The sequence below is a fragment of the Elephantulus edwardii genome, unplaced genomic scaffold, assembly GCF_000299155.1.
Source record: "Elephantulus edwardii isolate Elephantulus edwardi_28Jun2011 unplaced genomic scaffold, EleEdw1.0 scaffold00113, whole genome shotgun sequence".
Lineage (NCBI taxonomy): Eukaryota > Metazoa > Chordata > Mammalia > Macroscelidea > Macroscelididae > Elephantulus > Elephantulus edwardii.
The window spans coordinates 8,860,951-8,876,486 of record NW_006399863.1 but is presented as its reverse complement, the minus strand read 5'-3'; the positions used below and the strand labels follow the sequence as shown (position 1 = coordinate 8,876,486).

General features: G+C 42.3%; 1 protein-coding gene across 1 annotated transcript in view; it reads right to left on the bottom strand.

Moving 5' to 3' along the window:
- RFT1 (RFT1 homolog (S. cerevisiae)) overlaps positions 1–9,076 on the bottom strand; it is a 43,984-nt gene extending 34,908 nt beyond the window's left edge. The window contains exons 1-3 of the mRNA XM_006892290.1: positions 9,014–9,076; positions 2,301–2,386; positions 298–414 (exon numbers count right to left, since the gene is read on the bottom strand). Of these exons, the coding sequence (XP_006892352.1) occupies positions 298–414; positions 2,301–2,386; positions 9,014–9,076 (266 nt within the window). The remainder of the gene's footprint in view (positions 1–297; positions 415–2,300; positions 2,387–9,013) is intronic.
- Between the last annotated feature and the right edge of the window lie 6,460 nt (positions 9,077–15,536).

Genomic DNA, 15,536 nt, shown 5'->3' with positions numbered 1-15,536 from the left:
AGCAGTGGTCAAATGGGGCTGAGAGCGAGGACTGGGAAGAGCAGAAACAACCTCCACAAAGGGTAAGCCAGCAGGAATCCAGAGTAGAAACCCCAACCTGGAGCTTCCTCTCTGTTCCTGACCACTGAGAAAGAAAACAAGCCAAGGACTCCTCTGGGACAGATACTCTCTCCTTCCTAGTACCAGCTGAATGCCCAGAAATTGACTGGAAAACTGAATCTGGAGGCAGCTCAGCCTGAGGCGAGCTGTGCTAATTTACATGTGCCTTTGCGCAAGCCTCACTAGTGCACAACTCACGTGAGCCACAGGAGGTTGAGGGTCTGGCTCCAGTCTCGCTGGGTGCCCCCACTCAGACACGCTCTGCGAAAGGCCTCTCTGGCCAGGAAGATGGTGGTGGAGTAAAGCAGGGTTAGCCTGAAAAGGAAACGTAGGAATCAACAAGGTCTCCAGTTCCCTCCTTGAAAGGACTTGGTGATTCTGCCAGCATGCATGAGGAGGACATTCTTGGTTGCAACTCACTGGTGGCTGTGGGAGAAGAGCAGATTTCTACAGGATCCCCCACCAGCCTGATTCAGCTGAACAAAAGTGTTAGGAACAAGCAAAGGATGTGTGCCTACCATGAGTGATGGCCAGGAGATAAGGTGTACAGCACCCCCCCATCCCCAATATCGGCAGATTTCCTGGGTTTGCTGGCTCTGACCATGAGGAGAGACAGGAAAGACCACAGCCTGAGGAACCATGGCGGAGGGCTTTTGATCACACTGGTATTTGTGATCTGATGGCTTCTCTAACAGCAGGTGAATTACTGCCAAGTAGACGCCCTGGCCAAGAGGATCTTAGGAGAGGCTGTAAGGCTGGTAACTCCGAGGGAATGCAACCCAGGTTGGCAACATTCGCCTGGGTACTTGCTGGGTGAGCAGCTTCAAGATGGACATTCCAGCCCCTTAGCAAGGACAGGCTAAGGCATCCATTCCTTAACAGGAAGCAACCTGGGTCAAAGTGATGCAGGGCTAAGGTCATCCAAGGGTCATCCTGCTACCCAGTGCCTCTGTCCATCACTACAGACGAGGAGCTCTTAACCAGATGAGGGTAGACCAGACAACAGTGGCAAAGCAGAGACTTGTAACTGGGAAAGGCTGAGTGGAGAGAAGTCAAAACTGCTTTACAATATGCATTCTTAAGAGGATCTGGGCCTATTGCTTTATGCTTTTAAAACACCATTTTCCAAAATATAGTCCTGACTTCAAAACTACCTGAGGAAACTGTCAACATGCAGACTTCAAAGTCTCTGCTCAGCCCTACCCAACGCAAAGTATCCCCTAGAATCCCTCTGCCCACCTCAGCTTTGAGCATTGCCACTGAGAACAGAGCCACGAGCATATGCTTGGAACATATTGTCTTGTTTATCAGGACATAAAGATACATTTGAGAAGCCGAGCTATTCTGAGCGCCCACATCATTTCATATACTTTTATGTCATTTACGAATACAAAATATGTGTGGGTGTTCTTGAACAGAAAGGAGGAGAGTACAGGAGACAAGCTGAATCTGAAAGACAAAGTAAGCTGGTTTTCCAGGAGTCATCAAAGAACAAGAACTCTCACTCTCATCCTAGTTACTATATCCCACAACAACACAAACACAACATCACTGAGGAGGGAGAGAAGGCGGCTGCTCCAGCCTTCCAACCGCATCCTCTGAACTGCAGAACTCCTGCTTTCTCTGCTGACAACAGGACAAGAACACAGGATTGTACCTGAGACGGGGTTTGTGATGAATTACTCCCACTTGTCTCCTGAATTCTAAGCAGGCAAACCGGAAGAGCTGGCTGAGAAACGTGCAGTTAGAGGCTGCTAATGGAAACTACCCCATGGGTCCATTAAAAGCGGCAGCATCCAGTCATCTCCCCTCCCCGGCACACTCCTCCTCAGCCCACTGCTAAAACACTCCACTTCCTGTCAAAGTGTGTGCTCTTAAAATCCAAGGTCGAAATAGAAAGTTAACTAGTAAAACATGTATGAGGATCTAAGGGGAGTATGGGGGGGAGCAGAAAGGGGTGAGGATGGAGTGGGGGTTGTAATCACAGGGTTGCACAATTTGATGGGCAGAGGGAGGGGTGGGTAAAGGAAACGGGAAAGATCTGATGTGAAAAACAACGTGTACAAAATATTAAGTGAGCCAGTGTAAAATAAAAATTTAATTTAAAAAATTTAAGGAAAGCCAAGGTTGACAGGAAGACGTTTCTAGAAAGCCTCACTGGGGATGTGAGTTGTGGACAGGCGCAGATACATCTTTCTTACCTTACATTCACTATGCCAACAATCTCCTTGGACAGGAAGCGAAGAATAAATGCATTCAAGACAAACGTGATCAATCGAAACAGCACCTACAGGAAAAGAACAAAAACATTTAAAAATCAACCTTATGTTGAAATGGTGACTTTGCTGAGTTGAGAACAACGTGGCTTCGTTCCCTAACATGCTGTCAGGGGGGAGCTTTACCATGGCAGCTCTCTGAAAGGCTCAACTTGTCTACATTTCTTCTAAAATTTCATTCCTTGGGGCCTCTCAGTACTCCTGTGCAGCAGTCACAGAACCCAGGAAGGCCCCTGGAAGTCTCTTCCATTTAGTGATAGAAAAGGGAGGTCTCCAGAGATGCAGGGAATTTCTTCACTTTTAACTTGAGGCGCTCCAGGAGGCAGAAAGAGAAGAGCAGTTAGGGGCTCAAGATGCCCCTCCCTCTGGCTGGAAACTTCCAGCCTATTTACAAAATAGCACACTTAGCAAGCTGGAGCCTGCGGGGGATAGCATTCTCACTAGGAATCATGGAGTTTAATTCCCTTTTCTTCTCTGCCTAGTAATATCTAGGGATTCCAATAATGAGATTGAATCTCTATTAACTTTGGTTTTCTCAGAAAACTGAAAAGGCTGTGCTTATTTAATGAATATTGGCCACTTTCCTAAGAGCTTCAAATACTTTTTAAACAACAGCTGCAATAATAAGATTAATAAAATAAGAAGGAAAAGGGGAGAATGTGGCTATTGTCATTTGCAGGGGATACATTCTGAGGCTTTAAAAACTTGTCAAGACAATCACCTGAGCAAAGAAATTTTCCCCTGAGACCTAGACAACAATAGGACTGCATACTGGACGGGGCTGTTAATGGGCCGCTGGCTGGCTGCAACTGTCAGTTATTAAAGGTCTCCACCTGTGCCTTCCACAGCACCAGAGTAACTCAAGTGCCCACCAGCAGATATGACAAATTGCTCCATGTCAAGCAATCACTTGGGGTTACCCATGAACAGCTACAATCTGGAAAATTCAAAGTATGCCAAGGAGCCACTACAGAAGAAAAACCTCTAGGGAACAGTATGATCAAGTAGGGAGGGTGCACGACATTGTCCTCAAACAGTACCACGCAGCAAGGTCTCCAAGCAGCCAGGTCTCCAAAGCTAAGACAGTATATGCTTAACGCTGTTAGGTCCAAAGTTAACATTTTGAGTGTCCAGTGAAGCTTTGTGGGTTCTTATTTAGAAAAGGCCATGAATGTTCACACTCACCAAATTTTGCACTCAGTTGTAGAGGACTGAAGCCCTTGGAAAGGTATAGCATGCTGGGAAAGTTGGAGGGTCAGTGAAAGAGAGGAAGATGGATTGACGTGTCTGCAGCAATGGACTGAAGTGATCTCAGAGAGTGAAGATGGAGCCCTTAATGGAGAAAGCACTCAGCTGAGAGTCTTGACTTAGCCTTTATCTGGAATTCATGGCACCACCTTCTCATTTTCATAGATTGCAATTTCCTCCTCTATAAAATGAGTCCACTTATCTCACAGCATTAGCAGCAACTATCAAGTGAGTTTGCAGAGGTGAGCGCATATTTGAAAAATGCAGACAAATCAAAGGCTTCCATACTTTTACTACGGTTGGCTCACAGGTAACCCTTTCATGCCTAAATGATTTTTTGCTTTGAGTTTCTGCTGTTAACTGCTCTGAGTTTTTTGTTTTGGTAATGGAAGTGCCCTGGATGTGCTCATCAAGTAGTGCCAAGAAATCTGGAGGGCAACTACTCGGCCAACTGACTGGAAGAGATCCATATTTATTCCTGTTAAAAAAAAAAAGGTGACCTGACAGAGTGTGAAAATTACCAAACAATATCACTAATATCACACACTGGCAAAATCCTGCTGAAGACTGTTCAGAAACAACCGGAACAGTACATTGACAGAGAATTACCAGAAACACAAGGTCGATTTAGAAGAAGTCGTGACACAAGAGATATTATTGTCAATGTCAGACAGATCTTGGCAGAAAGCACAGAATACCAGAGGAATGTTTATGTCTCATTGACAATGCAAATACATTCGACTATGTGGATCACAACAAATTGTGGCTAACCTTGAGGAAAATGGGAAACCAAAAACACTTGCTTGTGCTTATGTGAAACCTGTACTTGGACCAGGAAACAGACCTCAGAGCACAGCAGGGAAACACTGCATGGTTCAAAATCAGGAAAGGAGTATGTCAGGCATGTATCGTCTCCATACCTTGTCAATCTATATGCAGAACAGATTATTCATGAATCAGGGCTTTATGAGGACAGGACTGGAGGTAGACTCATCAACAACCCACGTTGTGACCTTGATGGCTGAAACTGAAGAAGACCTGAAGCACTTGCTTTGTCCTTTGTCAAGGACTATAATCTTCAATATGGACTGAAGCTTAACATCAAGAAGACAAAGATTCTCACTATTGGGCCAACTGGCAGCTAGATGGAGAAGAGATTGAGGTTGTTAACAATTACAGGTTGCTCTGCTCCACAAAACACTCTTAACAGCAGCAGTCAGGAAATCAAAAGATGAATTGCTTTGGGAAAATCTGCAGTCAGAGACCTCTCCAGAGTACTGAAAAGCAACTATGTCAGTTTAGAAACTAAGGTGCACCTAATCTAGGCCATGGTCTTTGCAATTACTTGTTATGCTTCAGAGAATTGGACAATGACTAAGGATGAAAGAGGAATTGATGCTTTTGAATTGTGGCACTGGAGAAGACTCTTGAACATCTGATGGACTGCCAAGAAAACAAATAGGTCTGTCTTGGAGAGGGTGAAACCAAGTTTCTCATTGGAGGCTAGAATTTTGAATCTCCATCTCATATACTTGGGGCACATGGCCAGGAGAGACCAGTCCTTGGAGAAGGACATCATGCTTTGAAGTGTGGAAGGACAGCTCAGGAGAGGAAGACCTCAGATGAGATGAACTGATACAGTAACTTGGGCAATGGGGGTTAGTGTGTCAGAGTCAATGAGACTGGCTCAGGATAGTGCAGGCTCCACAGCTGCTATACATAAGGTCGCTATGGGTCACAGGCAACTCGATGGCACATAACAACAAACAATGGAAGTGATGCTGAAATCCAGGGGAAAATATTTTGGTGCCTTACCATAAATTTTGATACAATTACATAGGACACACATGTTCCAAGTGGACCCTACTGGCAGGAATGGTGAGTGAAGCCTGTTTCTTCAGATTCATGCAGTTATGTATCTGGTACGTAGCACATACCATTACTGGGCTAGGAGCCCCCCAAGAAAACCAAGAGATTGAAAACACTGGTGGGTGATATATGTCCCATGGGTCATGAAAGGGTGAGGCAGGAAAAAAAAATGCTCTGAAATTACTACAGAATAAAATGTAACTGTAAAGCAAGTGTCTACATTTAGAAATTTAGAAAGTATGTGGGGCTAAATGAAAATACCCCAGAAACCTAAAGATTATGGCTACTTGAAAAGCAAAGCAAAACCATATATACATGCTTTTGTTAATCTCAAGGTTCAAGCTACCATTGTCTAAAAAAACAATGCCTCAGACTATATTCGTATCTCTCAATTAGTATGAATAAAAGTCAACATGGAAAGGAAATGCGAGATCACTCAGTATTGCTCCACACAGAAGCACTTGGAAGCAACATAGTCTTCAATTACTTCTGTAAAGGATTTTACAGTTGAAAAGAAAAAAAAAGCTTTCACACTTGTTAATTATTTACTCTACAGGTAAGCCATTTGATTCTGAGTTCAACTGCTTTCTACTACAAATTATTTTCCTTTTACAAAACTATTTCAACTGTCAAGGTCTCATCAAAGGTTGAACAACCGACATCAAGGACAAAGCACTAAATTCAAACAGCTATTTATGTTATTAAATTGAAAGGGAGGAAACTCAGGTAAATTCAGGATTAGATATAAATGTATATCATGAGAAGAACAGTTCACATTATTAAGCACTCTTATGTGGACAGTGAGTAAGAAAGACTAAGGAATAATCAATGCTTTTGAACTTTAATGGTAGTCAAGAATACTGAATATATCAAGGACTGCCAGAAGAATCAGCCAGTCTGTCTTGGGGGAAATGCCATTAAAGAGCTCCTTGGAAGGGAGCATGGAGAGACTTCATCTCACAACTTTGGATCTGTTATTAGGAGAGGTCAGTACCTAGAGGACATCATGCTTGATAAAACAGATGATCAGAGACAAAAAGATACTTAATAAGATGGACTGACCCAGCGGCTACAACCAGGGGCTCTAACATGGTAAACACAGTAAGGATTGTGCAGAACCAGGACCTGACAGCGTTCTGTTCTGTTGTGCACAAGGTCATGATAAGTTAGAAGTGACTCAATGGCACCTAGCAGTCAAGCACTTCCTCCATCTGTCTGCCACTCTGTAGCTCTATGTTGGCTGGCATGTTGCTGTGGTCCTGGAAACTATGCCCCTAGCATTTCAAAGTCCAGCAGGGTCACTTGTGGTAGAAAGGTCCAGATAAACAGGTCCAGAACTTTGCAGACCAAGACAGTCTAAGAAGAAGAAAAACCTGGTGACTGACTTAGAAAACTTAGCCAGTGAAAGCTTCATGGATCACAACAGAACACTGACTCATTTGTTTTGAACACAACAGAACGTTGACTCAATGGCATCAATTGCTAGAGAAAGGACATCATGTTTCATTAAGTAGAGGGCCCAAAAAAGTTTGGATGAGGGGGATCAATGAGATGGATCAGTAGAGTAGCTACAATTTAGGCCCTAAACATGCTGACTATGGAAGATGACACAGGACCAGGCAACGTTTTACTCTGTTGTACATAAGGTGATCACGAGTCAGAATCTGCTTGATGACAGCTAACAGCAATTAAGCAATTACAAACACTAGGCACTCTTTCTATACGCTTTATGTGGATTGGCTTATTTCATACCTACACTGACTACTCAAAATATCATTACTACCTTAATTAAAAATGAAGTTATTAAATCCCTGGGTAGAAGAAATGGTTAAGTGCTCAATTACCAGGCAAAAGGTTGGTGGTCTGAATCCATGAGAGGGCCTAAGAAGACAAGCCTGGCTCTCTGCTTCCAATGGATAAGCCTTGAAAACCCAGTATCATTTTGCTCTGCACACGTGGATTGCAATGGACTTGACAATAACTAACAAAATACGTATTAAGCCCTAGTATTGTGCCAGGATTGGAAGCAGGTGTGGCATCCACTTCCTAAACAACATGCCTCTGGAAACTCTATGAACTTTGATAAATGTCGATAGTGATAGAGTTGCTTCAGGCCTTTTGTTCATAGGGTCGATATAAGTCGTGTTTGACTCGAAAGCAATCAACAACAACAATGTGCCAGAAGAACTTGTGTGGTGCAATCCCTAAGCGCTGAGCTGCTCATTAAAAAATCAACACTCCCAATGGCTCACCAGGAGAAAAGACCTGGTGATATGCTGGCCTACTGGGTAAGGAGTTGTGCTGTCAAAGCAAAGTCACAAGGTTCAAATCCACCAGCTGCTTCACAGGCAAAAGATGAGCACGTCTCCTCTCATGTGATTGATAGCCTCTGATAACCCTCTGGAGGGTCAGCTATGAGTTGACTGTGACTCTACACACATGACAACAAAGATTACAGGAGAGGAAGCCCTATGGGTAGTTCTATTCTGCCGTATAGGGTCACTGAGTTAGAATCAACTTGAGGTGCTAGGCACTTAATAGATGTGATTTCATCTAATCTTCCTAATGATTCTATGAGGTTGAATTATAGTGTTTTTAAGATGAGGAAGTTGATAGTTAGATGTCAAGTGATCTTCGCAAGGGCAGGCATTAAGCCCAACTCTGCCTGGGTCTTTCTCCTAACATTCATGTGAAATATTGCCTCTCTAAAGTAAGGGAAAGAAAGGACTCAAGACTTGTAATACAGAATGTTTGAAAAGTTTTAAGAGTATGGCATAGACAAATTGAACTCTTTGACTTACAATGACCAGCTCTTAGAGGACCAACTGGAATATACCACTTCCTCTTACAGATGAGGAAAATTAGGGTTATGAAGCAGAAGTGACTTGTTCAAGGTCACACAACCTGAGGAAGATACAACCACCCACTTTAACAGTGTTAAATGCACATATGTGAGTAATCTACAGAAATCCTTACAACAACCATATAAGCTAGGTACTATTATGTCCACTTTACCAAACAGGTATTGGAGCTTGCAGGGTAAGTGGTTGGTCCTAGATCACTCATGCAAGAGCTGAATCAAACCAGGCTTTGTAACCCAGGCCTGTCTGCGGTCCTTCTGACTCCATGAACACAGTGGGAGTCAAAGAACTTGAATAAGGCGTTTCGTGAAGCAGGGGTCGGGCATGGAGGAAACGAACTCCATATCTTAAAAACAGAAAATTTGACAGCTTGGAAATGTTCCCTTGTCACCTGATCGAACTCTCTCCTGGTGCCATATGGGAAGAATAATGCTCAGAAAGAAAGTGGCTTGTTTGTGTTTCTCCAGGCACGCTAGTGAACTGCCGACTCTGCGGCCCAGACTCCCTCTCACCACCGCCATCACCTGCTGTCAATCCCTTTGTAGCAGGGTCCACATGATGACCAGTTTGGTCTCTCAAAGACCCAGGGCTACCTCCCCGCAGGTCCCAAGTGCAGAACAGGCTGATGGACAGGCTGGGGGCCGGCCAGGCGGGGAGTACCTGCATAAGGAGACCGGAGGAGGCCAGCCGGGCTGCCTGGCCCAGAACCTCCTGGCTGCCCATCACCAAGGCGTCCCGGCTCTATCACCAGGAAACGGTGCCGCCACCCGGCTTCGTCGCGGGAATATTACATCACGAGTGAACTGTTCACTGATTGGTGGTCTTGTGACGTCGGGGGCGGGATGCGGCGAACGCTGAGTGTTTAAGTGGGCCGCGTGTGGCTACGTCAGTTCACCTGCGCCGCGGTCTAAGCTGTGTTTAGGGCTGTTCTCTGTGTTTTCTGAACGTTTCCTGCCTGGTCCCAAATAAGTATCTGTAGGTAGAGCTGAGAGACGATGCCCAAGGAGGAACAGCTCCTCCTCCAGCCAAAAAGCACCAACTTCGTTGGCCTCTTCTGCCAAAAGGGGAACAAATACTTAACTTGCCTCGCTGATCAGGGTTTTGCTATTTGGGTCTTCTATAAAACCGCAGCCACAGCCTTGAGTTAAGCTGGCCTTATCTTCATTTTACAAAGAACTGAGGATCACAAGTTGAATCTAACATTGTCACATGTGTAGTTACGTGCAGTCTTTCTTAAAGCACTGTGAAATAGATTTCTTAACAGAAAAGAGGACTCAGGTACAAAACTAACTTGTTCTACCAGGTGAAATGGATCCCCAGCTCCTGATTGTAGACCTGCTGCTTTCTTGAATACTACCAATTGTGATTCTCATGGTCCAGGTTCTGATCTGTTGTTCAAAGGTTATATTTGATCGCACCTAACACCACTACCAATTGTAAGGATGAGCTTGAAGTGAAAGGTTGCTCCTGAAGTGAAAGAATGCATGAGAAATGTGCACTTGTAAGAATGCTCTGTCGTAGTCATCTGTTAGATGTACTTGTTATTTACCAAGCCAAAGGGTCGCTATGAGTCGCCTGTGACTTGACAGCACTTAATAACATCAACATAGAGTATCAGTTGGCCCAGTGGACAGAAAGCGATGCTACCAAGCCAAAGGTGGGTGACTTAATCCACGGCCCTCAGGCCTATCTTTCATTGTTTTTGTTCAAAGTATAGCCCTGGTGTGTCCACTTGCCATACAGAGGTAACTTGTGGTTGCTGTGAGGCTGAACACTGTGACACTGATGTGTCAAATGCGTTAATGGTTGGTTACTTATGGTGGACAGTGTTTGGTGGAGCTCCCCAATTAAAACAAGCTTGGAAGCAGGAGTGGCATCCACTTCCGTAATAGCTTGCCTCCGGAAACCCTAGGAACCTGGAGAGAAGATGGAAGACACATGTGTTGAGGACTTTCCTTCATAGGGTCGCTATGAGTCGCCTGTGACTCGATGGCACTTAACAACAACAATAACAACCTGTTATGTGCAGGTTAGCCTCAACCTACTTTTGCAAACACCTCTTCTAAACATACTTCAGGCTCTAGCCATTTGAGGCCACTACACTCATTGCCCAAAAGAGTCTAAGCTTTCTGATGAATAGGAAGCACTTGAAAATACCATGGTCAGGTAAACCTTCGTCCTCAAAGTGACATCTTAGCTTTTTAACATTTTAAAGATGTCTTTTGCAGCACATGTTCCCAATGCAATTTGTCATTTGATTTCTTGACTACTGCTTTCATGGACATCGATTATGGATCTAGGTGCAGGAATACCTTGATAATATTACAAGTTTAGTTTCAGATCACCACAATAAAGTGAATTATCACAGTAAAGCAAGTCACACAAAATTTATTTCCTGGGCCTTTGTGTTTAAAAGTTGATTGGTAAGAAAAAAAAAGTTGATTGGTGCCCAGGGGAGCTGTCTCGTTCCACCTGGTAGCAGCAGCCACGAGGTTCTTAGGAGAGGGCCAGACCTGGACCTGTAGTGTTGAGCGTGCGCACAAGTCTTCTCCCGCACCCGTTTGATTTTTCCACTTTTTTTGAAACTTGTTTTTCTCTGAATAGAACTGTTTTTGTTTTGGAAAAAAAAAAAGTTGATTGGGCCCTTGGGCCTCGTGCTATTTTATTTTGTAGTAATATTCTTCTAAGTTGTAGAGCACTTTTCTGTCAGTTTGCTGTACTGAGTTAATCTGGGTTTGCTGTGACGCTGAACCCTATGCCATTGGGTATAAAATGCCATAACAGCTGCCCATGGCAGACAGTGTTTGGTGAAGCTCCCAGTTTAAGACAGGTTTGGAAGCAGGAGTGGCATCCACTTCCTAAACCACAATCCTCTGGAAACTCTGTGAACTTGGAGAAATGATGATAGCTATAGAAAGACTTCAGGTCTTTTGTTCACAGGGTCGCTATGAGTTGTGCTCAACTCAATGTCAATCAACAACAACAAGAGGTGCATATGAAAGTTATGCTTACACTAAATTATAGCCTAATAAATGTGCAATAGTACTGCGAAAAAGTTTGAAATATTATGGCAATTACCAAAATGTGACACAGAGCACATGCTGTTGAAGAAATAGTGCCAATCAATACTGGGTTGCTATAAGTTTTCAGTTTGCAAAAAAATGCAGTATCTGCAAAGCACAGTGAGGCAAAGCACAATCAAATATGTCTGTAAAATTAAATCCTTGATAAATGTACATATTTCATATAACTAAGGTCATATAGTATTAATTGTTTTGCAAATGACTATTTGCTCAGCATAATATTGTCCAGATTAATCAATGGAGTGGCATGCATTAGGATACTATCTCCCCTTGTAGCTGAGAAATATTTGTGTATATATCTTTTATTTACCCATTCATCTGTTGATGGGCATTTTTGTTGTTTACACCTTTTGACAATTGTAAAAAGTGTTCCAGTGAACATTGTGTAAAAGTTTCTCTTTGCATTCCTAGTTTTGTATATACCTAGGATTGATATTGCTAGATTATATGATAGTTATGTGTTAGAATATAAGGGGTATCTCCCTTCTTCTATTGTTTATTTAAGATATGTCTCCTGGACATATTTTATATTTGTAATTTCATTTGCATTTCTGAAGTCTAATACATGGCTAAGGTGTGCCTGATAAAGGCCTTGGTCTTTGAAATTCTTGGAGTTAAGACTTAACAGGAAGAGCCTAAGTGGTTTTCTTGTAGGCAGAGCCATGCTGACTATTGGAATGAGTGGGGAAAAAGGAACTGTGATGACAGTCTATGAGAACTGACTTCTGATTTCATGTCAGACACTCATGTCACACACATGCTTGTATTAACTCCTCATTCTTATTACAACCCATGAGGTAGAAAGAAGTAGGTAATACTGATGAAGAAACTTAATGAAATGCAGAGTGTTTTATTGATTATGCAAAGACATTTGACTGTGCGGATCACAACAAATTATAGGTAACATTGGCAAGAATGGAAATCCCAGAACCCTTCATTGTGCTCATGGAAAACCTATATATAGACTGAGAAGTAATTTTCCAAATAGAACAAGGAAACACTGCCTGGTTTAAAATTAGGAAAGATGTGTGTCAGGATTGTATCCTTTCTCTGTAATTATTCAATCTCTATCCTGAGTAAATCATTCGAGAAGCTGGACAACATGGAGAAAAATGTAGAAAGCCTACTGTTAAGGATCTCTTTAAAATGGTAAACAGCAGTAATGTCAGTGTAATGACTAAAGAGTTCTTGACCCAAGTATGGTATTTTCAGTTACTCCTCACATGTCTGAAAACTGAACCATGACTAAGAAAGACCAAAGAAGATTTCATGCCTTTGAATTATAATGTAGGCAAAGAATATTGAATATACATGCCATGGACTGCAAAAAGAACAATCTTTATTGGAAGATGTGTAATCAAGGTGCTCTTTAGAGGCAAGAACAGTGAAACTTCATCTCATATTCTTTGGACTTGTCAGGGGACTCCAGTCCTTGGGAAAAGACATCATGCTGTGAAATGTCAGTCAAAGAGAAGAAGATTCTCAACCAGATGGATCCACACAGTGACTGTTAGCAGTGGGCTTGAGCATATCAGAGGTGTGAGGATGGTGTAGTATAGGGCAAGGTTCGCTTCTGTTGTTTACAGAGAGTGTATGATCTGTAGTTCAAAGGCTCACTAAGAATCATTTGTTAAGCTGGTGCATAACAAGAAGAATAATGCAGAGAGGCTTTTTACGTAACTTGCCCAAAGCTGTACAGTTAGAGAGTGGTCAAGCTAGTACGTGAACCCAGGTCTTCTTGATTTTATATCCTTAAAGGGCAATCAATGCCCCATCCTTAGAACGGTTCTGATCCTATAGTGCTTGGCTACCATTACGGAACATTTAATCATAGCGTCTATAGGAATAATCCTATTCTATAGGGAGGAAAAGCAGAACAAGATTTCAAATGCTTACAGGCTCCAGAAAGTCTGAAATTATGTCCTGAGGTAATCTTTAAATCTGAAACCAAAAATATCCTTGAAACCTTAAAAATTAAACAACAGTTTAGCCTGACTAGGAAAAACCTCAACTGTCTCTCTTGAATATTATCCTCTTTTAAAGAATAGTATATATAGGAGATCAAAGCGACAATAGCTATTCAAACGATTAGATAGGACCCTTAAGCTGCGGTGAGTTTATGTCAAGATGGGAGGAACAACTCAGAAAAGGAGAGTGAAATTCAAAGAATGGAATCAATGTATCTAAATTGGACATATAGAAACTGCTGGGTTGGTGTGTGTCTTGTGGTCTATATGCTCAACAACAGGATAAGTAAAATTTAAAAGCAAAAATGTTTCTAGTGGAGACCTGAGTTTCCAAGTGTAAAAGCAGACATATATGTGCTATGGAGAGGTGGATTCTGGGAGACTTGGAATGGTTGAGCTGCAGTAGATTGGAGGCTGCATTCCTTAGAGCTGATCCTCTCAAAAGTCCTTGTCTCTGTTAGAAGTCTTGGTGCTAATGGCCAGGCACACTCTAGGCTTATAGATAGAAGACAGGGCTAGCCAGCATAAAGAAAATGGTGTCAAGAAGAAAGCAAGAAGAGATAGGAGAGAAGGAAGAATGGGAATGGTATACACAGGGAGGAAGTGGGAAGAGTGTATTACATGGTGGCGATTGCAGTCAATGTCATGAATCAAAATGTGTATAAATTTGCCCTGCAATCCCAGAGGTGCACAGTTCAAATCCACCAGATGCTCTGCTGGAGAAGGATGGACAATTTCTTCCTGTACCAGTCAGATCTGATTTGATGGTACATGCACAAAAATGATTAAATAAATAAATAAAAGTGTATAAATTGTAAATGGAAAACTAATTTACTCTTTAACCTTTCACCTAAATCACAATATTGTTGTTATTGTGTATCATCGAGTTGGGACCAATCCATAGTTGACCTTAGTTAATTACACGGGAAGAAATTGCCCATCCTTCTTCCGTGGTGCATCTGGTGAATTCAAACCACAAACCTCTGTGTTGGCAGCACAATTTCTTACTACTAAGCCACCAGATCTCTCTTCAGAACACAATAAGAAGTTAAAAAAAAAGAGTGAGCATATTCTAATGTTATCATATGCACTTAACAGTAATATTCATTATTGATAAAATATTAGCACTTGCACATTTTTAGTTTATGATAAACTCAATTAGCAGTATAAGTTTTCTTGGATAAGATGAAATCCAGTTACTGAACTTTTAAAAGATCATATATAGATAGTTGTGAATAAATAAAGGTTTTTGGAAAATGACAAAAACGGAGAAGGGAGAGAAGGGTGAGACCATTTCAGGTCCCTGAAAAGCCTCCAGGGGCTTTTCACAGAGCAAGGGGAATAAAACCAGGCTCCTGATTCCTCCCTCTGACGTTTTCAACAGTAACTATGTCCCAGGGCATCTCGTACAGAGTGATAGCTTGCTTTTTGCTGCTTCCCTTCTTCCCATCTTTAGTGTCTCAGTTTCAGTGTACCCTCCTGGACCCCTCACTGCCCACCCTGCCTGATAACCTCTCTCTGTTCTTCATTTCTACACCTGTGTCATTTCCTTCCTGGCACATCATTACCTGCAATGCTCTAAGTGTTTTGACTGTTGGCATCATTTGATGCGAGACAGAATCCTATCTATTTAGAATATGGATCAGTAAGCTATAACCTGCTGGCTCTGTTTTTGAATGATCTGCAAGTTAAGAATGGTTTTAACACTTTTAAATGGTTGAGGAAATGAGAATATTTTGTGACACATGAAAATGATATGTGGTTCAAATTTCAGTGTTCATAAAGTTTTATTGGCAATAGCCACACTTATTTGTTAATATAAGGTTCATGGGTTAAGTTTTATGCTATAACAGCAGAGAAATTTGGCCTGCAAAGCTGAAAATATTCACTCCCTAGACCTTGTCAGAAAAAGTTTGCCAGCCTCCAGGGATTACGATTATTGCCCAGCATCTGGCATGCAGTACACTTTTCAATATTGAGTGAATAAATGAATGATTAAAGACAAGATAGCTCTTTCCTGGGAATTGCCTGGTTGGGGAGCAGGTAGGTCTTGGCAAATACTACACTGCAATTGATTGCCATCAAAGAAGCTATCCTCTAACCCTCCACCCTGTCTTCTGCTTTCTGTGCCAG